Source organism: Prosopis cineraria, unplaced genomic scaffold (assembly GCF_029017545.1).
Source record: "Prosopis cineraria cultivar Desert tree isolate PC_DT_omini unplaced genomic scaffold, ASM2901754v1 PC13, whole genome shotgun sequence".
NCBI lineage: Eukaryota > Viridiplantae > Streptophyta > Magnoliopsida > Fabales > Fabaceae > Prosopis > Prosopis cineraria.
Genome location: NW_026555344.1, coordinates 5340757 through 5364599, shown reverse-complemented (window position 1 = coordinate 5364599; position 23843 = coordinate 5340757). Strand labels below are relative to the sequence as shown.

The 23843-nt window shown below is 32.4% G+C and overlaps 2 protein-coding genes across 2 annotated transcripts in view; both read left to right on the top strand.

The window, feature by feature from the left end:
* Positions 1-3393: 3393 nt before the first annotated feature.
* Positions 3394-9618, top strand: LOC129290952 (disease resistance protein RPV1-like). The gene is made up of 5 exons (XM_054928013.1): positions 3394-3905; positions 7526-8546; positions 8633-8986; positions 9073-9386; positions 9486-9618. Exons 1-5 carry the CDS (start codon positions 3400-3402, stop codon positions 9523-9525), a joined length of 2235 nt encoding a protein of 744 aa, XP_054783988.1. The 5' UTR covers positions 3394-3399; the 3' UTR covers positions 9526-9618.
* Positions 9619-14703: 5085 nt separating this feature from the next.
* LOC129290951 (disease resistance protein RPV1-like) overlaps positions 14704-23843 on the top strand; it is a 17078-nt gene continuing 7938 nt past the window's right edge. The window contains exons 1-2 of the mRNA XM_054928012.1: positions 14704-14862; positions 14958-15178. Coding sequence (XP_054783987.1) covers positions 14704-14862; positions 14958-15178 — 380 coding nt within the window. The remainder of the gene's footprint in view (positions 14863-14957; positions 15179-23843) is intronic.

The window sequence follows — 23843 nt, the reverse complement described above, 5'->3', positions numbered from 1 at the left end:
ATAATCATATTGTCTTTTTGTCATGGCTTAGAAAAAGACAAGGTTGGAGGGAGATTATGCGTCCAGGAGCAACTATATTTGCTACCACCTTTATTACTTTACAAAGCATCCATAAGCACAAGAATGACTTGCAAGATTTGGTGATTGATAGACATTTTGTTGATCACAAGTTGTCAAAGACAGTAGCAAGACAGAATTTTGCTAACATTTTCTTGGACAATAGATTTTAGAATGAGTGTTATGACATTGTGGCGCTTGTTGGTCCCCTCATTCGATTGCTAAGAATTGTTGATGCAGATGAAAAGCTTTCTCTTAGCTATGTCTATGAAGGCATGATAAGGGCAAAACATGGAATCAAGAGTTTCTGTAACAACAATCCTCATAAATATAAGCCTTACATAGACATTCTTAAAGCTTGATGGGATAAGCACTTGAAGACTAGTCTTCATGCAACAACATATTTTTTGAATCCGGCATTCATATATGACCCTTCTTTTCATCTCAAAAGAAAGCTCACAGATGCTGTACTTGATTTGCTTGGGGTGTATGGCTCTGATGATTATGTCCAGTTGTGGGAGCAATTGAGTTTGTACAAAAATCGTGATGGTTCTTTTGCTCGAGATCACTTGGGTCTAGCAGCAAAAAAATTATCACCTTGTAAGTTGTATACTTTTATTACTTTTAATTATTAATTATAATTTGAAATGATAAGTAAAAAAGCTACATTTTTATTGCAGATGAATGGTGGTCATTTGTTGGAGGTGATGCTCCACAATTGCAACAAGTTGCAATCCGTGTGCTTAGCCAAACTTCATCATCTTCAGGATGTGAGCGTAATTGGAGCTTGTTCGAACGTTTTCACACAAAAGAAGAAATAGATTAGACCATCAATGCTTAAATGATCTAGTTTTCACTAATTACAACTTGCGGTTGCAGCATAGGTAGTTATCTAAATGATCTAGTTTTAATTTATGTTTAGTTGAAAATTAAATAATACCTAACTTCTTCCTTGTTTACTTAATAGGTCACAGTTGAAGAAGAAAAATTATGATCCTATTGATTATGTATCTATTGATAGACTTAACTTTTGGATAGCTGAAGAAGAACCTGCTCCCGAGTTTAATGAAGCAAATTGTGATGCTCTGCTGCGTGGAGATAATCCACAACCTGTTACTGCTATTAGGGATGATGAAGGTTATTTGATATGTTATTATCCTATAATTATTTTTGAGAGAAATGATAGTTAAGAACTTAAGATTGATTTCTCTTATTTATAATAGGTGATGAACATATGAATGCTACATCTTCTCCACCTTTGTTTGATGATGTTGGATTTGGAGCTCAATCTACATCTGTTGAATTTGGAGCTCAATCTACACCTGTTGGAGCTAGAGGTAAATCTACACCTACTGGAGTTGGAGTTCAATCTACTCCTGAAGTTGCTATCTCAGATTTTCTTCCAGCTACAGTTGCTAATGACTTAGCAACTAAAGAATTTGACTTGAATGAGTTTTATGGTGATGACTGATTTTCTTGGTTTGATGGGTTTTACTTAGGACTTGGGAAGAATGTAATAATTATGGATTAGACTTTTGTACAAGGATGTTGGATGATTTTTCCTTTGATGTTAGATTGTTATATTTATGAATTTGGCTATTATATTGTGGATTAAACTTATATGCAAGGATGTTGTATGATTTTTCCTTTGATATTGGATTGTTATATTATAGATTTGGCTATTAGATTATGAATTTGATATTAATATTTGTGATCTTTTAAGTTTAAATGATGTTTTTATGCTTATATAGGTATTTAATTAATAAATTTTAAATGTATATTATTCAAAATACATTAATTTATTATTGATTGATTCAACTACGGTTCGATCCCGGTCCAACCATTGAATCGTGAACCACTATCTTGACCAGTTCAATGATCGGTCCGATTTTTAAAATCTTGATCAAGACTTGAACTCAAGATTAAAAAAAAAAAAATCAACCTCCTTACTCCTTATCAGTTGGTCCAGACACTTGATAGTATATATTTCTCAATTCTCAATTTTTCAATAAAGTGATTTGCATTCATCCAACAAAAAAAAGTCATAAAGATTTATTTGTTCACACCTTCGCACATGATCGGCATGTATATGACAATCATAAAATGCCAAGCTACCTGTTGATTGTTTCCAAGGGCATATTATAATCTAAGTTAATCATGCTCTCGAGTCTCAGTTTTTTTTTTTTTTAAAAAAACTTTTAAGTGCCTGGTGGAACTGGCTCTCTCCCCTCATATAGCCGTACACAGTTTTTGTTTTAATGATATTTTCCTTTTCCTTAAAAAAAAAAGATCAAGGTTTTTATTTTTATTTTTAAACTATACATGAAAGGTCATAAATACTCATAAATTTAATTATGGATTAACTTTATTCTTCAACTTTAAAGATTTTCTTCATTATCATGCTACCATTTTCTCACCGTTAGTTGATCGTTAGAGGATCTCACATTATATTTTTTAAATTTTTTATTATAAAATATTTAAGTTGAAGGGGAAAAATAATTTTTAACTTGATAAAAATATTAAAAAACAGTGAAACCTATTAATGACTAATGAACATTAAGTATTTTTAACGTCAGGGTGATGACAGAAAATTCTTCATAATTAAAAAATAGAATTAATTTATAATTAAATTTAAGAACATTTGTAATCTCTTGTGTAAAGTTTAAGATGAGAATGACACTTAGATTTTTTAAAAAATATCAAGTTTTGTTTTGTTTTTATTAAAAAAAAATGCCAACTTACCATGCCCCAGGCCACTCATGTGAAGCCATTTTCACGGAATTCACCCATAAATTTTGCAATCACGTGGGCAGGGAGTGGGGTAATTCAATGTCACTTCGCGGAAGGCTCCTCCTGCTCCGCGTTTAAATGTACTCCCTCTGGTTTATAGTAATATATGGCATTTTTTATATGTGATTGTTAGTCTAAAATGGAGAATATTTTATAGCTTTAAAAATATAATTTTATTTTTTATTCCTATGTTGATTAATGTGTTTAAGTAATTAATATTATGCATGGAAAATTGTGAACATTAGTTTTAGATAAAGGCAAAGGCGAAACTGGAAAAATAATTTTTTAAAAATATATTCGGTGGGCCAGACTGGAAACTTTAAAAACAGATTTATACTTCAACCCAAAAAAAATTAAATTTCTTTAGCATTTAGAGTATTGATTTTCTAAAATAAAATGTAAACTATGAACCATATTTAATACGAAATATGTTGGGTAATTTAACAACCGCGTCGTTGGAGAATCTATACCGAATATGCCATTTTCTTGCTTCTATATAAGCAGCACTAGTTCGCTCTATCATCTTGCACATCATCACCAGAAAACCCAAAAATGGCTCCGACATTCTCTTCCCTCGCTTCGTCTTTTCAATCTCAAAAGAAACATGATGTTTTCATAAGCTTTCGAGGTGGGGACACCCGCTTCACTTTCACGAGCCATCTTCATAATGCTCTCTGCAGAAGCAAGGTAGAAACATTCATTGATGATAGGCTTGAGAAAGGAGGCGAGTTGTGGCCAAAGCTTGAGGAAGCCATTGAGGGCTCAACCCTATTCCTCGTGATACTGTCTGAAGACTACGCGTCTTCCACGTGGTGCTTGAAGGAGCTCACCAAAATACTACAGAGCACCTGCAGAGATCAGGGAAAGGGACAGCGTGTGATGCCAGTGTTCTATAAGATAGAACCTTCACATGTGAGGAAGCAGTTGGGGAAGTACGAGGAAGCATTTGCAAAATATGATCACATGTACAGCGGCAAGAAGCAACCTGCTGTAAACAAGTGGAGGGAGTCTCTCACTCAAGTTGCCAATTTTGCTGGCTGGCAATGTACCTCCAATAGGTAAATTCCCCACCCTTCTTCTTTTTTTTTCACCCTATATATTGCAGCAATATAACGCAGCATACTCCTGTTAACCCAGCCCCGCCCGGCGCCCGGTCCAACCCGATGATAAGAAGACTGGACTAATGAGGCCGGATTGACTAGCCGGTCAAACCAGGCTTATGACTAAGATTAAGCCTCTTGACTATTTAGTCCAACTCGGGCTGCTGTTTTTTTTAATATAATCAAGTTCATTTCCTTTGTCCTTTTGCCAGATCAGCAGCCATCGCCATGATCCTCTCCAATATAATCTCCCTAGTTGTTCTGTTCCTACTCCTACTCCGTTGGCCGTTGCTCCCATTATTGCTTCATCAATGTTCGGCTTCACCGCCATTCTCACTTCTCCATTTGCGACTTCTTCTCTTCTTTTTTTCGTCTTTGTTCTTTTTTTTCTTCTTTGATTCTCTCTCATGGCTTGTTAGTTCTGGGACACGGTTACTTGGCCTTTATGATGCTGTTTTTTTTTTTTTTTCTAGGGGACCTGATACCTTTTATGATGCTTGAATCTTGATGGATTGTTATCTGTGTCTTTTGCTTTCTGAATCTTTTTGTATCATTTTGCAGTAGGCATTATAGATTTCTCATCTTTCTGTATGCTTTCTTTGATTTTTCCATAGGTTATTTTTTTTCTCTGTTTCTTTTTTCACCAGCTAATTAATTATTTTTTCTTTGGCTAGAAGGGGGGAAAAAGAAATCAGTGTGGTTCTCTCTTTTTCTTTACCTCCTTTTCTCTCCATCTTGTCAATATTAATCATTCATTAATTCTATAATTTTAAAAAAATTATTTAATTAAATAATATGAATAGTCAAGATAGAAGCGGATGGAAAAGGAAAGGAACAGTGGGGAGACGCGTTGCGTTATTATATTACATTATTATAGTATACATTGCTCCTCCCCTTCATTCTATAAAATATTTTTGAAAATAATTTAATGTTCTAAAATATAAATATAAAATACTTTTTGAAAAAAATAACATTTTATTAACTATCATTGTTTTAACATTATCCCTTATTATTTTATTTTTTAAAAATATTTTCTTTAAACCATAATAGAAAGTTTTGGTGGCCATTTCACAATTTTTTAAAAAAAGTTAGATGAAATATTAATTTCTGTAAAAAAAAAATTTTTATTTCTTTACAATTATACCTTTACTAAATATCTTATATAAGTTTCTAATAATAATAATTAAAATTTTGATGTATCATTTAAGAAAATAAAATAGATGTATAATTAAAAAATAATTATAAAAATTATCTAATACCTAGTATTTTGAAAAAGCTTGTAAGAGCCTATACCATGATATGAAAGCAGTATACTCCTTTCATTCAAAAATATAAGACATTTTTTGAGGTGTTGAATGTTAAAAAATATAAGACATTTTTAGTCTTTTAAGGTGTAATCATTATTTTTTTAAAAGTGCCCCCAATGATAATAACTTTATATTCATTGTAGGATATTTAATAGGAGTAAATATGAAAAGATAGGGTTAGTTGAAAAGTAAGTAACTACTTTATTGGGGGTGAGATTCGATTAAAAATGCCTTATATTTTTGAACGGAGGGAGTATTTCTTTTTATCTCCCTTATTAAATGCATGTATTTTTTAAAATTTATAAAAAAAATAAAATTTATATTTAATTTTTTGGCCAACAGAATTATATTTAATTGATTTTATTATTATTTATAATTTTATAAAAATATTTTCTAAAATGAGGTGAAAAGGAGGTGCAGGAAGTGTTTGGAATGGGAGGGCGGTAAAAAAAATTATTTATTTTTTAAGAAACTACAGAACTTTTTTATAAAATAGATTCACATTAATACGATTAAATTTTATTAATAATAACAAATTCTTATGAAATGCTATTTATTCTATAGAAAATGAAGTGGATGAAATAAAATATATTAAAATATTATGCTTATAAAAAAATTAAATAAATATTTATAAATAATTTATAAATTTTCTTTGCTTTTAGATAATATTTTTATTTAAATATTAGTTTTACGATTTTGGATGAATTATTAAAATGATAGGAGGAAATGTTTTATTTAAAAATTTTTATGTAAGTCAACGTTTTAAACTTTGACTTTATGTAAGTTGTTATAGTTTTAATCCTTTAAAATATTAGTTTTTACATTTTAGATAAAAAGATTATAAAATTAAATAAAGTTTTTTCTTGAAACTTAGAAATTAATTTTTATATGGATATAAGAGCATATATGAAAACTGAGATACATTGAATCAAAATTTAGGATATAAGTTTTAATTGAGTTAAAATTATATAGATTGAGTTGTACTGAGTCAAAGTTTAAAAAATAAATTGCAACGGAGTCAATATTAAAGGAATCAAATTATGATTAATTTTGTCTAATTTTTTACATTTTTAAATGTAATTTTTAATAAATGTTTTTGTGTTGTAGTGGAGAAAACGGAAGGAATACAATTGAATATGATTTGGTTTGTTGGTTAGAAGGTCAACTTTTTTTTTAAGTTGATGTTTGCTTTTTCTTGCGTCATTATTGTTTATAAGTTCATCCACGTTTGTGCCTTGAAGTGCCCTTGAACTTGAATTATACAAGTCAGTGTGAAGCTTGTATTTTATTTTCTCCAATTCTATATAAAAATTAAACTTGGAAGCAGTGTTTTGAAATCCGGATTGGACATTAAATTGGAAAGAGCAACGGGTCGCAGTTTTCATGGTGTAACCGGTTAGACCGACGGTCGAACCGATAACATAAAAATTAAATAAAAAATAATATTTATATGCGCAACTATATAAATAAAACATTAATTTGTCAATGGTGCGTGGGATCTCGACTCCAAAAGCTAGATGCTTGGACTGTTAGAGTTAAAGGTAGAAGCATGTCAGTACAAACTTGTGATCTTGAAGGAAAATGCTGGAGCTGGAGGCACGCCGTCATGTCATAACTCACAAGCTTCCGGTCTCGATATCAAAGATTGGATCTCTAAAACTGAAGGCAGAGGTTGGAGGAGAAGCTAGAGATTGAGCTTGGGCCATGAAGGAGAGATTAAAGATTAGAGAAAAGAAGAAAATAGAGAATTAGTGATTAGAGAAGAGAAATTGTGAATCTAAACAACTTAGCCTAAATTTCTTTTTTTAAAAAAAAAATTTGGCTTTGAACCGGGTTGACCCGGGTCCAATTTCTGGGTCAAAGCCGGTTCTCTCAAATTGGCCGGTTCAATTCGGGTCAATTATCAAATTGGCTTAACTGGTTGAACCAAACCATTTTATTCAGCGGGTGGTAGTCGGACCGGTCGAACTGTTCGGTCTGATCCGGTTTCAACAACATTGCTTGGAAGTTACTCTAGATCCTAAAGCATTTCGATGTAAAAAGATAAATTAAATTTGAAGTTAGGGCTTTAAATCCGTTAAAGTTAAACTTAAGATTTTAACTATGACTTTTTCCTAGCTGCAATTAGTTTAAAAAAATTTCAAAGTTGTCTTAGTGACTGAATCCTGTGTGATTTAATTAACATTAAGTCTTGTGAAAGTTGTTTTTATAATTAATATTAGTTTGAATGCAATAGCGAATTTGGTGCATCTTTCTTTTTCCAATGAGCAGGAATGAAGCTGAATTAGTTGACGAGATAGTCAGAGCTGTGATACAAAGGTTGGATTGTATGCATCAAGGTGAAGGTGATTCGAAAAACTTGGTTGGAATTCATAGGAAAATTGCAGATGTGGAATCATTGTTACACAATGGATCATCCAAAGATGTTCGCTTTGTCGGAATTCAAGGTAGGAGAGGTATTGGCAAAACAGCTCTTGCAAAAGAAGTATTTAACAAGTTGTATGTTTCATATGAAGGGTTTTGTTTCCTGGCCAACATTAAGGAAGAGTCCAAGAAACATGGAATAGCTGCTCTGAGGAAGAAACTTATGTTGACATTACTGGGGGACAAAGACTCTCACGTTGGCATGCCTGATGGAATAACTCCTTTTGCCATGAAAAGGTTGGGTCGGAAAAAAAGCCTTGTTGTTCTTGATGATATTGATGATCAAGAACAATTAGAGAATTTAGCTGGAAGGCATGATTGGTTTGGATCAGGCAGTAAAATTCTGATAACAGCAAGAAATAAACAAGTTCTTGGGAAGGAAGTAGATGATATATACGTGCTTGAAGGTTTGAATTCTGGTGAAGCTTTGTGCCTTTTCTCGCTGCATGCCTTCAAAAATGATTTTGCTGACATGGAGTTGAAAGAATTGGCAAAGAATGTGGTCTGTCACGCAAAAGGCATTCCACGAGTCCTGAAAGCTTTGGGCTGTTTTTTGTATGGAAAAAGTAAAAAAGAGTGGAAAAGGTTATTGGCTAAGCTTAAGAAAATGCTTTGCACAAAACTTTATGACGTGCTGAAGTTTAGCTCCCAAGGCCTAGATCATGAAGAGAAAAATATCTTTCTGGATATTGCACCTTTCTTCAAAGGTAGAGGTATGAAAAATAAAAAAATAAGAGTTAACAAAGCAAGAGCAATCATGCAAAATTTGATACAAGAAATTGTTGGTGAAGAAACATGGAAAGATTCTATAAAGAAAGGTGATTTATGGACTCCTCGTGAAGTTTCTCAAATATTGATGGAGGACATGGTAAGAGTTAATTTTGGTTTGAATTCTGCGTTAGTTAATAATTAGACGATATTCTGATTAATGTTATTGTTTTTTTCTTTTGTTAGGGGCCTGAAGCCATTGAATGCCTGGCATTAAATGTTCCAAAAGTCGAAGAGACGCACTTGGGTCATCAAGCATTTGGGCCAATAATGCCCAAAGTAGAATTTCTTGATTTTTCTAGCCAAACAAATCTGATTGAGCAGGTGAACAAGTTTCATTTAACCTGTGGTCTTGGTCAATTGCTGCCACACAAAGTCGTCCTTTTGCCTTGGGATGGGTATCCTTTGAAGTCATTGCGAGGAACATTCTCAGTTGAAGTTCTTGTTACAATTGAAATGTCAAATAGCAATTTGATAAAATTTGATACAAGAAATTTGTGGACTCCTCGTGAAGTTTCTCAAATATTGATGGAGGACATGGTAAGAGTTAATTTTGGTTTGAATTCTGCGTTAGTTAATAATTAGACGATATTCTGATTAATGTTATTGTTTTTTCCTTTTGTTAGGGGCCTGAAGCCATTGAATGCCTGGCATTAAATGTTCCAAAAGTTGAAGAGATGCACTTGAGCCATCAAGCATTTGGGCCAATAATGCCCAAAGTAGAATATCTTGATTTTTCTGGCCAAACAAATCTGATTGAACAGGTGAGCATGTTTCATTTAACCTGGGGTCATGATCAATTGCTGCCACACAAAGTCGTCCGTTTGCCTTGGGATGGGTATCCTTTGAAGTCATTGCGAGGAACATTCTCAGTTGAAGGTCTTGTTACAATTAAAATGTCAAATAGCAATTTGATAAAATTTGTGAAGATGAATACCAGGTAAGTTTATCTTTTAATTATTCACAAAAAAAGAGAGGAAAACTTAGCTTGTTGAGAATTCTTAATTATTTGTAATTTCCCTCTCTTTTCTTGTTGCAGAGTCTTGTTAATTTATGCAAGATTGACTTCTACGACTTGAGAGATTTGATTGAGCTCCCAAATTGTTCAAATCTTAAAGAAATAGATTTCTGCATTGGTTCAGAGTTGTGCAGTGTTCGTCCATCCTGTTTATCTCTCCACAACCTTGATGTTTTATCGCCACCAGGTTGCAAAGCCCTCACCGGCCTTACAGGCCATACCCACCTGAGACCACTTGTTAGCGACCTCGAACTTGAGAGATGCTCAAGTCTGAGAAAACTTTCAGTGACCTTGGAAGATGTTGAGATAATGTTGCCTCTTTCAGGATCAACCATCAGTGATCATGAATTGCCCTCATCAAATGAGCGTCACACTGAAACTGATACATGGAGATCTAGTCTGACCAGCCTTTGTACCAAAAATTTACCATTGGTAGCAAGTTTCCCATTTTCTGGGTTACATTGTTTGAGGAATCTGTATCTGCATGATTTCTGTGGCTCGTTTGAACTGCCTGACTATATCAGCTCGTGGTCCTCGTTACCAAATTTATCACTCCCATGGGGCGCTGACGAAGAGAGCTTGCCTGTAAGAATCCAGCGTCTTCCAAGCTTGCATTCTCTTGGATTGATTGACTTGACAAGGATTGGGTCATTTCCAGAATCCCCATCGACGATGGCTGCCCAGGACTGCGCATACCTCGAGACACTACAGTTAAATTCAACAACTGGGTCATTTCAAGTTCCACGCTTTGTCTTCAGCAATTTCTCGGACTTGGATCAACTATCAACCGAGTTCAATTCACCAACCGGGTCACTTAAATCTCTACGTTTAGTCTCCGGCACGTTCTTGGACTCGGATCAACCATCAACCGTTGATTCGATACCATGGCCGGGATTCATTTTCCGCGCCATTGTTTTTGAATTATTACAGTTTTTTGTTTCGCATCACTTATGGCAGAGGATCCATTTACAGGAGCAATGTTTACGGCAGTTCAGGGGACTGGTTTTACCGTCGTCGTCGTCGTCAACAAGATCATTAGTCTAGAATTTTTTTCCCCTTCCATTCCTTTTCTTATTTATTTATTTATTTTTGTACAAACACTATTTACTGTAGCTTGTATATTGTATGATTGTAATGAAATAAGGTGTGTATATAATTTTCCAAAAGATGGAGCTCACCACCCTCCTATCTCTCCAGAGAAAATTATAACAACATCAATAATAATTATAAATATTAAATTATTAAAATTTCAATGACAAACTATAGTATTTATTTATAATGAATTGTCTTTTATATATTACCTTAAAATTCATAATAGATTTTAGTAAATTAATTACTAACTAATGTTATAAAGAATTTCAATTATCTTTTATTGATTTCTTAAATGATAGTAAAAATTATAAGTAATTGATTTATGATTCACAATTAACTTTCGTAAATTTCTAACTAACGTTATAAATAATCTCAAGTGTATTTAATAAATTTTTTATGTAATTTATCTAGATATTGAAGCTTGTATTTTATTTTCTTCAACTATATGTAAAAATTAAACTTGAAGTTACTCTAATTTTTAAAGCATTTCGATTGTCTTATGTAAAAAGATAAATTAAACTTGAAGTTAGGGCTTTAAATCAGTTAAAATTAAACTTAAGATTTTAACTGACTTTTTCCTATGCAATTAGTTAGGAGTCGTGGGTTTTAGGTTTTACAATCACAATTAATTAGACATCAATTATTCATGTTTTGGTCCAAATCATGCACTTATTTTTTTTCCCCCGTAATGATTCTTTAACAGAAGTTACAATGTTGTTCCTTCCGAAAAAGTTTCAAAAATTTTCAAAACTGTCTTTTTTACTGAATCATGTGTGATTTCATTAATATTTAGTCTTGTGAAAGTTGTTTTCACTACTATAAAATAGTGAATATATATATCACGTTTTATAAAATGATTATATTTAAAATTCTTCAATAAAAGAAGGTGGGAATTGAAAATTTAAATATTAAACAGTTTTAAAAATAACTCTTACATAAATAATTGATAAACTCAACGGTTAACCGTTGCGCATATACGTCCGCATAATATTAAACGGTTCTCTAAAGGGAACCATTTAATATTATTTTAATATATTAAATGGTTGTCATCAGATCTATTTTATATACTGTATGACAACCATTTCATATATATTCTTTTAAAACTCTGCCCCTCCCCCGAAACCCTCTATCTAAAAAACTGAACGTTACACCCAATTTATCGTCTTCATCCTCCTCGCACCCTTCACCTCCATCAAAGCTCCAAATTTAATCATTTTTTGCCACCCCTTGTCTTCCTCCGCCACAAAAATGCCATGGGTTTGTCTCCCTTCTCGCTCGTGGCTCGCCGCCGGTCATGGGTGCTTGCCATCATCTCTTCGATCATCATCTTCTCGTGAGTCCTCCATTCGTCTCCGTTCAACCTCCATTGCTCCGTGGGTCTCTCAGCCACCATTTGATTTTGTCTTTGCAAAGGCAAATTTTTTTTTGTAAAAAATTTGCTATTGAGATTGGAATGGACTTTTTTCACCCCCATAGATTTTGGCCATTTATGCTTGCTTATTGTTTTAATTAGTTAGCAATTGCTCTGAAACTCCCTGAAATTGCTCTGAGATTTATCTGAAGTTGATCTGAAATTGTTATTTAGAGTTTTCTTTTTGTACTAGTTAGCATTTTGTTCTAAAATTGGTGTATAAAATTGCTCTATATGAATGTTGGTTTGAAATTGTTGTTAATTTAATATTGAATTTGTGAGAAGATGGCATTAAGCTTGTGAAATTCTCAATTTTATGTTGTTATGTTACCAATTTTTTTCTTTTAAATTTTGGTTTTAGCCTTATGTAGAACAACTTTGAGCTTTGTTAAAGTTCCTTGAAATTGTTTAAAATTTTATTTGGTTAAATTAGTATAAACTAAGGGCATAAGATTCGAGGAACACTAATTTTAAATTGTTATGTTGTTAAAATTGTTTAAATATTTTAAATAATTTACAATGCTAATGATGCTAAGCCAATTGCTAAGCTTGAAAAAAGCATATAGTAGAGGTATTATTCCTTTATTTCAAATGCAAACCTTTGCGGCAAAAAAAAAAGTAATCAACCTAATTAATAATACTAATAAATATCTAAATATAAACAAAATAACTGGTACCAAATTAATCTCCCCCCATAACTAAAACTTAAATAGAATGTGAAGATAGTGGGATTTGAAAGAAAAAAATTGGTAACATAACAACATAAAATTGAGAATTTCACAAGCTTAATGCCCTCTTTTCACAAATTCAATATTAAATTAACAACAATTTGCTTGCTTATTTAGATGCAAGTGCATATTATAAGCTCCAAGTAAGACCAGTAAGATTACTCTTACTAAAACCCTAATCTCAAAACATCAAGGTGATTACCCAATTTTCAAAATTTCAAATAGGGATCCCAAGGTTTCATAATGTAAAATACTCCCATAAACTTTTAAACATTCACAAATCATTTGCATATATACTCCAAACAATGAATTGTGCAAAAAGCAGCACATATGTTGATATATTGCGGCAGAGGCACCACACGTCATAGCTCATTGCATGAATTTGATAGAAATTTTGCTGTCAAATGACAACACTCAAGATGAATTTTTAGTGCATCCTATTTCTCCATCCGACATCCAATTAAGGTGACTTAGGTATTTTTAGAGAGCTTTCTCTTAGTTCTACCTAATAGTACAAGTTTCATAATCAAATTATTTTCTATCAAAAGTTGAACATCCTTGACAAGATTCACTCATTTTCCATAAGAACTCACAACTAGGATGCCCAAATCACAACACAAGTGCCAAAGCCTACAATAACCTTTAGACCACACTTAATAGACATTCAGGATTCGGGCAACACACCACATCCATTCTAATACACATATATAATAAATTCACCAGTCAATCCCTTAATTCACAAAAACATAAGGGGGAGATAACTTTACTTAGAAACTCAAATATTCATCTTATGACAACCAAATACACCATATCCTATTTTTATTAGTATTTCAACCCTAATTAAGCTTTCCAATCACAAATCAAGAGCTCAAGGTATAAAATACACTAACCATTTTCTCAATCTTAATGCAAGTAGTCAAAATAATATAATGAAATCCTAATTAACAAATTAACCATCAAATTACACATAGATGTAAATTTAGAGGTTTAAAAATATAATTTACACTTGATTCTAGGCCTCTGGTCGATTTTTTCAATCCTGATGAATTTCAATTTTGACTTAAAAAGTTACGCACGTCCATTCACTATACATCATCATTTCCAACAATAATTTTCATGACTTTCTGCCACTCTTGCGTGCCTTTTTCATCAACCAAAAAAGCCACCCCGGTCCCCACTCTTCTTTGAATCTAAAATTTGTAAAAAAAAAAAAATCCTCTAAAGACCATTGAAAAAAATTAATATCAATTAAAAATTAATTAATTTTAAAATTATCTTGCAGTACTTTGATTCTTGATTAATATTAATTTTTAAAATTAAAAGTCTAAACTATCCCTCTAATTAAAAATAAAAAAAGAAAAAAGAAACCCCTACCATTGCTGGAGCCCTATTGCCGACAGGGTCGCCAACAGCCGATCACCAGAGCTCCGATGTCGGTGATATTTTATTTGAGAAATAATTAGTTTAGATGGTCAAGGGAGGATTTGATCCCATAATTTTTGACTACTTAAAAAGCTTGGTGACCTAACCAAACCATGTAATTATATATAATATATATATATATATATATATATATAAATAGTAAACTAAGTTTTTAACCACTTTTATGTTATAACATAACGGTGTATTGTTAATTTTTAAACGAAACTTGTTATTTTACAAATGTTACTTGTTAGTTATAAATTGAGAGCTTTAAAACTTTACACATTTTACTTATTAAAATTCAAATATATTGTTATTAATTACAAATAGATTGTTATCAAAACTAAATGAATACTTATTATAACTTATTTATTCTTCATTTTTTTTGATAAATTATTCATTATTCTTCTTGTTACCTCGCTTCCTGGAGTTTCGTAAGCATGCCTTAATTTCAGTCACAATCTGTTCTCTTTTATGTATCTCCCCCGTCGGCTTTTTTTAATTCTTTCCATGCACAAATACTTAGATCCCATTTGAAGGAGTCCCAATTCTCTTTTACATATCAAAGCAAGCTAAGCAATCTGATATGGAGTCGTCTTCTTCCTCCACTCCATCATCTCGACCTCCAAAGAAAGATGATGTTTTTATTAGCTTCAGAGGTGAGGAGACAAGCCATCTTCAAGATGCTCTTCGCAGAGACCAAATTGAAACATATATCGACTGCAGACTCGAGAAAGGAGATAAGGTATGGCCCTCTCTTGAGAAAGTTATTGATCAGATTCGACTCTATTCCTTGTCATCTTCTCTGAAAACTATGCATCTTCCACGTGGTGCTTGAAGGAGCTTACCAAAATATTAGAGTGCTCCAAAAATCAAGGTCATTTGGTTATGCCAGTGTTCTATAGAGTAGATCCTTCAGATGTGAGGAAGCTGTTTGGGAGTTACCAGAAAGCATTTGATGAACATGACCACAAAAGCATCAGCAAGCAGCAATTGCAAAAGTGGAGGAAGGCTCTCACTTATGCTTCCAATTTAGCTGGATGGCATTGCAGCTTTGATAGGTATGTTTTATGCTTACGATCTTTCTCTTATCCTGAGCCGTGCGGCTAACTCGATGAGTCTTTTGTACATTACTGTTCTAACTTCTGATATTTTGAATATTCTATTATTTTCGCCTTAACCCTCATCCCAATAGCTAGTTGTTAGATTTCATTTGTTTATAATGATGTCTGTTCTAACTCTGTACTCGTTACCTTTCTTAATTTTACACGTGTGATATAATTTTGAATAATTTTTGCTTTTTATCAACCTTCTTCCTCATCCTGTTCACTGGCTTTGACAGAATTCAGGGAGATCTAATAAGTCATTGTTCACTATCATCTTCCTTAACTTCTATGTCATCTTCGTTTGATTTTTCTTCTTCCTCCTCTTCTAGGACAGATACATGAATTGGTGGAGATGATAAATTATCAATTTATTTTTCAAACTCAGAATCTGTCTTGTCTTCCATTTCATGTCCTTTTTGGTCATGTTCTTCCTCAAGTTCAGCATTTGACTTCCCTTCCCTTTTTAATTTTCGTGATGCTTTTTTTTTTTTTTTACTCCTTTTTGAATGCAAATTCAATAAAGGCAACCACTCTTCGATGGTTATCTTCAAAAACCTCATCATTATTGGCAATGACTCCTTCAATTTTTGCAAATTTAGAAAGTGTTAATAGATAACAAAACTTGTTTTCAATTATATTCTATCCAAAACCATAGTAATAATTACCAGGTTAAAATATGATGTCATGGGTCTCTTATTGATCGTGGTGGAAGTGGCCTCTTCAATAGAAGCATCATATAGAATCTCAATATTGCTTTCTCTCTCTTTTCGCAATCTTTCCTTAGCTTGCTTATCATTTTAATATTGAACAACATTTTTTAATTCATGGTCTTTTGTTTTAACCAAAGAAAAATGCTTAAAAAAATAGATATGCAATAATATACATACATTTATCAAGTTATAGTTATAGTATGAATACGTTATAGAGAAAAGAATAACATAAATTCATCTATACATACCATTAAAAAGTATAAACATCCTCCAATCTTTCTAGCACCATCCTTCTTTTTCCTTATTTGTTTCAAATACTTCAATTCATTGCACAAATTATCTAATATATATCTTGAGCAATTGAAGTCTTTCAGTGGATTCTTGGTGCAATACATGACCTTAACCATCCACTCACTAACATTACTAGAATTGATACATAAAAGTGTTCCTAGTGTGTAAAATATAAATAAAAATTCAAAATTTTCAACCTCTACTCCAAATTTAATTAATGCCAATATATTCTCAAATGGAATTTTATAAGATTTTTTCTTCAACCTAAAAAATGCTTCCTCTTAATCATCCACCTCTATCGACACCTTATCCTTGTCATAGGGTAACCCTATCAAAATGTAAACATCTTCTACTTTTATTTCTTTTGACTTGCCCCTAATGCAAAATTGATGGGTAAGTGGATCATATGAAGAATTTAATTGAAAACAGAGGTTTTCAGAGAGTGTTTTCCATCGAATATCAAGAAACATTCCAAACCTTACATTTTCTACTCTCGTTCTTAAGTTCTCGTTGACTTTCATGAACTCTACAAGTTTCATAAATTCCCTCACAGAGCACCTCATGTGAAAAGGAATCTTATATTTATTTTTTATAACATTTCTATTCGCTTTTAATTCCCTCGCCTTCTCAATATATTTGACCTTTTCAGCCTTTGGCTACTCTTCCCAAGCCTTTAGTTAAAATTTTATTCTATATTTTTGCCTCATTTTTTCTATTTATTTTTATTTTCTTTAAGAAAATCCTTCTTGAACAGACTTAATGCATTTATCATCTTCTCTATCCTAAACAATCAACACTCCCTGCTAATATTTAACAATCTATAATAGTCACAGCAACCAAGTTCAAACAAAATCATAGCAAATACTATGCATAAATAATATAATTAAAGTGGATCCTAGCAGCAAGTTGACCAACTTCCCTCCACAGCCAAACCCCTTTGAATTAAAAGAAAATAGTTTAACAAAAGAACCGTGATAATGATGTTTTAGTCTTCTAGAAAATGAAAACTGTATAGTCACATCATAATAAGCTTAATCACACTAGTGGTTAATGCATGTGCCTTCTTATTTCTTAATGCAGATGGCTTTCATTACACAAAAAGATACAAGAAAAATCAACTACAAAAAATTTTGCAGGGCTCACACGCCGTGAACAAAGAGGCAATACATCTTAGTACAAACCCCAAATTAGAGATATTTAGAAAATAAGCAACATTCTTTATTAGTAGTACAATTGAAATACCTAGTAGAAAAAGAAAGCTTGAAGATCCTTAGAGGCAACACACCTCTTCAACTTGTTCTACTAGTTTTATCTTCTAACACTAGAGTTTTTTAGTTAGTAAAATCCAATCACACACATCATATTGATTTTGGGCATTGCATTTCAAAATTCCTTATGGAAGAATAATTACTTAAAATATAAAAGCACCAATATAACAAGTACGTGGATCAAATACAAGTTTATCAAAAATAGAGGGAGGAGGTGTCGCACATGAAATATAACAGTATTACAGCTTCCATTATCATAGTATTAGTCCTTGTGAAATCATTCAAGAGCGAACGACAAATTCAAGGTTGAGACCCACAGACCCACAAACACAACCTATAATTATTGAAGTAAGAAGAGGAAAGAGGGAAGAGTGGGAGGGAGCGAACCAAAATCAGGTGCGACTGGGGAGAGAGGGAGAGAAGATGCTAGACTCATGATAATGACAATGCCGAGACCCACAAACCCATGAGAACAAACCCACTGCCAAGAACACTGAGAAGGTTGAAGTTGGTGTCGGGCTACAGTGAAACTGCGATGGTGAGACAATGATGGAGACACCATTGAGGCAAGATGACAGAGTGTAGAGAGAACAGGCAAGACAACAAAGCATGATGCACGAAGGAAATGGAGGAAATGACATCCTTTATTTTGTTTTAATTTGAGTCAAAAGTAATTTGGTTATTTATATTAATTCTTTAATCGTAGAAAAGTCCTAAAGACTTTAAGAAAATTATGCCATTTCGAGGGACCAAATGTTATTTAGATAATTTAAATAGATTTTATTGTCATTTTCCCTGAAGATATCATAAAATTTAAAAGTAATTAATTAATAATTATTTTTATCATCATAATTAAACATAAAATAATATCTACTTTTTATTAGATTTTTCAACAATAAAATTGCTTTTTATAAAAATTTCTATACTATTTAAAATTATTTATGTTTAATCTTAAACAAATGGACCCATTATCTGCACCCCATGCAGATAATCACAGCAATGATTCAATTTTGAAGTATCAAACTTGAATCTCTCACGGAGAACTCGAGAAATTGATGCTGGAGCAGAATGCTATATGAACTGAACCTTTGGCTTAATAGAACACTATAATTGCACCTTATTTTTTGTTTCTCTTCATTTCTTAAGTTTTGATTTTTGGCCAGAGAGCCTTTCTTAAGTTGTAGCGCCTTTCTACTTTAGAAATATAAGATCGAACAAAAAACTTTCTTACCTTCAAAAATATATTAATGAAAAATAATAATATATAATAGTAAAGTTTAACAAAAAAGTAAAAACAACTTAAATTTGATAAAATATAATAATCAACTGACCTTCACACGTACGCTTGAAACCCATTGTGAGTGTCTGAGTGATAGGTGGGTCTGGCTTCGTTAATTGAAGTCCATAAATAAAGCCTTACAATATGTTTAATGGGGGGGGGGGGGGAGAAAATTTTCAATGGAACTTTTGGCAGGTTGACCTGTTTGAAAAAATATTTTTTTACAATGCTAAAAGTTCAAAAATATTTTCCAATGCGCTATCAATAAGAACTTGACTTTTGTGAAGTCGAGTTTGAATTTTTATCATTGAAATCAGTTTGTAATCATGTGTAAATAAAAAAAAAAATACTTGTTTAAGGGAATCTTTCTTCTTCTTCTTCTTCACATTATTGCGTAGATCACCCCGATATCCTATATCTATCTCACATTAAACTGAGAGACTTTAATAGGTGCTTAGATTAATTAAAGGTGATAATTCAGGTGAGTCGAGTTTATTTGGACTAGCTCAATTATGACCAAGCTTGTTTAAATTTAATTTAAAATACTAAAATATATAAAAAATCTCATATAATCAAACTCAACTCTAACACCCTGAACTTACTCAATTTTTATCTTAAAAGTTTAAAATTTTCAAACAACATAGTTCAACACACATTCTATCCTTATTGAAATGGACAATAAAAGAATACAAATGAAAATATATGAAGTGACCTCTTGCATTTAAAAAATATTAAAACAAATCATTATTAGAACATTAAAACTTTATTTAGAAATGTAAAATGTGTGAACTGAGAATTCGGGAGCGGATTTGTGAGCGCCAACTAAGTGAAAGCCAAAGTGAATGTTAATTTCATTTGAAGCTAAAATATAAAAACATTTTTGAACTTTGAGATATATGCACAGAATCCCACTCACCTTTAACATTTAAATTTAACATCCCTAACCTTTTATTTTTTTATCATATAAGTCTCTCAACTTTGAACATTTAAAATAACTGATTACCATTCCCATGAATTCTTATTCGTGGTTTTATATTAAAAAAATAAAAGATATTATAATTATAAAATGTTAAAAATAAACTTTTATCTTTGACAAAGCATTTGAATAAATAATAAAGTGACTTACCATCTTCCTTTATTTATATTTAATAAAGATATGACGAGAGCGGGAAATTTCTTGCCGAACCTTCGCAGATGATTGCCACCGATTTGCCTCAGTAACTTCAGACCAGGGAGCAGACCAGCATCGAGAAAACCTAAAGAAAGCGTGTTGCAGACTTGCAGCTTTTTCTTGCGTCTTTTTAGGGCATGTTTGTTTAAGATTGTAACTGCCCAAACCTCAATTAAGTGCTAAAAGCCCGAACAAAAAAATGTGAAGTCTTGCATGAATAATAAATCTCTGAATTCTGCAAAGAGCTTTTGAGGAGTAAAGTGCGTTCAGATTTAAGCAACAATCATTTAAGTCAGGCTGCCTCCATTTAAATGATCAACGACTTTTGGGACCATATTCACTTCAGCCACGCCTTCGAAGCATCTGCGAAGTTACTTCGAAGTTTCAACCCTCATTTCCATCCCTTCCACTTCTGGAAGGAAAAAATTTAAAGGAAAAAAAAAACCATCCCTTTTCACATTTTCTTCTTCTTCTATTTTTTCTATGCTTCTAGGTGAACGGTGAACCTTATCACACAATTTGGATGAGATCAGTTTCAGTACTCATCACATGATGAGCACTCTGAACTATTCAGAGTTTTAATCTAGACGAACCAAATTTTTATATTTTATTTTATATTTAATAAAATAAAAAATTTTAAATTTAATGAATTTACTTTGTCATCAATTTGGACAATATAACTTTAATCTAAATGATAATTTAATATTAAATATTTTTATAATTTTTATAAATTGACTATCCAGATATATTTGAAATGTCTAAATTTAAAATTAAATTATTTTTAAAAAATTTTATTTTAGTAATATAATGTTAAAAAATAAACATAAAGATAATCTTTAAACTGAATTTTTTAAAAAAATTATAATTTAAAAGTTTAAATTTAGACTATACCTAATACAATTTAATAGTTAATTTATAAAAAATTTTAATATTAAATTTATCATCCAAATTAAAATATATTATTCAAAATTGATGATAGAGTAAATTTATTAAAATTTATAATTTTTATTTTATTAAATATAAAATAAAATATAAAAATATGGACCATTCAAATTAAAATTTGAATGATTCAGATTACTTATCATGTGATGAGTTTAATCTGAACGGTCTAAATTACTCATCATGTGATGAGCGCCATGATACTACCAAAATCGATCTCCAATTTGGATGGCTTATCCTTCCCCATATTATGCAATTGTTAAACGTGCATATCTCTTAACACAATGGGATGGTCACCATTATCCAAAAGTTTGTTTTTCTATTCTAATTATTTAAAAAATTTAAAAAAATATAGTTAAAATCTTAATAAACAGATTTTTTGATAAAAAAATAAGTAATTCTTTTAATAAAAAAAACTGAAACAAACGAACCCTAGAACAGGTGGGCTAATTTTTCTTTCTTTTGGGTTGTCTGCAACAGGCTTTTGTTTTCCTGGGTGACATAGCTTCTTGTTGTTTTTAACAGTTATACTTCTTAGTACGGCTGCCCAACACTTGAGGGTCCTAGTTCACAGTGACAATTTGGGATCTAATTCCCAGCTATGTAATCTTTTTACTCGGGCTTCGTCCCTCTTCTGTATAAAAAAAAAAGTAATATTTCTCCATTTTCAATGAAGTGATTTGCATTCGTCAAAAAAAAAAAAAAAAAGAGCGTAAGGATTATCATTTCATGCCGTCACGGCTTCACACATGATCGGCATATATATGAGTATATGACGATCATGAAAAATGCCAAGTTGCCTGTTAATTCTGTACTAGTGCATATTAGAATAAGTTAATCATATACTCTCAGTTTTTTTATTTTTTTTACCATTAAGTCCCTGATGTAATTGTACACAGTTTTTGTTTTAATGATATTCCCTTTTCCTTCCCCCCCCCCCCCAAAAAAAAAATGCCAAGTACCATGATACGGATACCCCACCCATGTAAAGGGAGTTGGGTAGTTCAATGTTACTTCGTGGAAGGTTTCTCTCGTCTAATGTACTCATCTACCAATAAACACGTAAATAAATTAGCAAGATGAGTTATGTTAATTAATTTAAACGATATCGAATATGCACCATATTCTTGCTTCTATAGAAGCATCATTTTATCATCTTGCACATCATCACCAGAAAAACCAAAAAATGGCTCTGATATTCTCTTCCGTTGCTCCAAAGAAATATTATATTTTCACAAGCTTTCGTGGCGATACTCGCTTCAATTTCACAAGCCATCTTCATAAAGCTCTTTGCAGAAGCAAGGTAGAAACATTCATTGATGATGGGGTTGAGAAGGAGGCGAGTTGCGGTCAAAGCTTAAGGAAGCCATTGACGACCCAAACCTGTTCCTCGTGATACTGTCTGAAGGCTACGAGTCTCCGGTGGGTGCCTGGAGGTGCTTACAAAATAATGAGATCACCAGAATGAAGGAAAGGGACGGCGAGGAATGCCGGTGTTCTATAAGATAGAACCTTCACAGGTGAGGAAGCAGTCGGGGAAGTACGAGGAAGCATTATGTAAAATATGATATCGCAAGAAGCAACCTGTAAAGAAGTGAAGGGAGTCTGTCACTCAAGTTGCCAATTTTCCTGGCTGGCATCGTGTCCCCAAATAGGTTTTATCCTTTTATAACCCTTTACTATACCGTAGCACTGTAGCATACGCGTGTCCACCCGGTACCCAGTCTGGCCCGATGAAAGAAAAGCAACTCGCGATAAGAGACGGGGCTAAACAGGCCGGATTGACTAGCCGGTCAGACCTGACTCGTGACTAACCCTCTTGACTAGTTAGTCCAGCTCGGTCTGTTGTGTTTTTATAATATAAATGTTCAGCCAAAAATAAAAAGAAAATGTCATGCCTCGCGTTGCACGATCTCAAAAGAATGAAAAAATCTAACTTCTAATTAAATAAAAAAATCCGAGCTCTCTTATCATAATTTACCTGAATGTGAGAATAAAAAGTGAAGAATGGTGACGGACTATGCTAGCCATACAATAAAAAAATAAAACTAAAACTATATGATAAAAAAAATAAAATAACAGACATGAAGTCCGAGACAAGCAGTTAGTTGGATGCTGATGATACCTATTATTAAGAGAGGGCTCCTCTATTATAAAATGACCCTGACTTGGTGCCCAAGCCCCATGATCACTAGTTTCTTGAATTTAGGAAGCACTTTTTCTATCATGGTCACTCATCATGGGGTGGAGTGTGGATGATCTTGTTTTAGTGTCTTCATAAATATTTTCTTTAATTATTTTAAAACCCAATTAAATTGAGTTGAGCTTGTCGAAATTTACAATTTGAATGTAAAATAATAATAAATTTATTTCCTTCATCCTTTTGCCAGATCAGCAGTCATCGCCATGATCCTCTCCAATCTCCCTAGTTGTTCTGTTCTTACTTCTACTCCGTGGCCGTCGCCGCCATTGCTCATCAATCATCAATCTTCGCCCATCCTCACTTCTCTCCATTTGTGGCTTCTTCTTCTTTCATCTTTGTTCTCCTCCTATTCTTCGATTCTCTCGATTTCATGGTATTATTTCTGGGGCACAATTATTTGGCCTTTATGATACTTGAATCTTGATGTATTGTTATCTTGGTGTCTTTGCTTTCTGAATCTTAATGTTCATTTTGCTATAGGGTATTATATTGAATTCTCATCTTTACTTTCTCTGTTTTTTCAACCAGGTAAAACAAAAAAAAAAAAAAAACAAATAAGTCTACCACACTGGTCTCACCTGCATGCATCACGTTATGATGCTTTTTTGTTTTTTGATCTGAGGCCTTTTGATGCTTGAATCTTGATGGATTGTTATCTCTGTGTCTTCGCTTTCTGAATATTATTGTATCATTTTGCTATCAGGTATTACAGATTTCTGTGTGCTTGCTTTGATTTTTCCATTGCTTATTTTTTTTTTT

Coding starts and splice junctions, on each gene's coding strand:
- LOC129290952 (XM_054928013.1), top strand. CDS start 3,400: ATGGCTCCGACATTCTCTTCCCTCGCTTCGTCTTTTCAATCTCAAAAG. Junction 3,906..7,525: donor TGGCAATGTACCTCCAATAG/GTAAATTCCCCA, acceptor TCCAATGAGCAG/GAATGAAGCTGAATTAGTTG. Junction 9,387..9,485: donor TTTGTGAAGATGAATACCAG/GTAAGTTTATCT, acceptor TTCTTGTTGCAG/AGTCTTGTTAATTTATGCAA.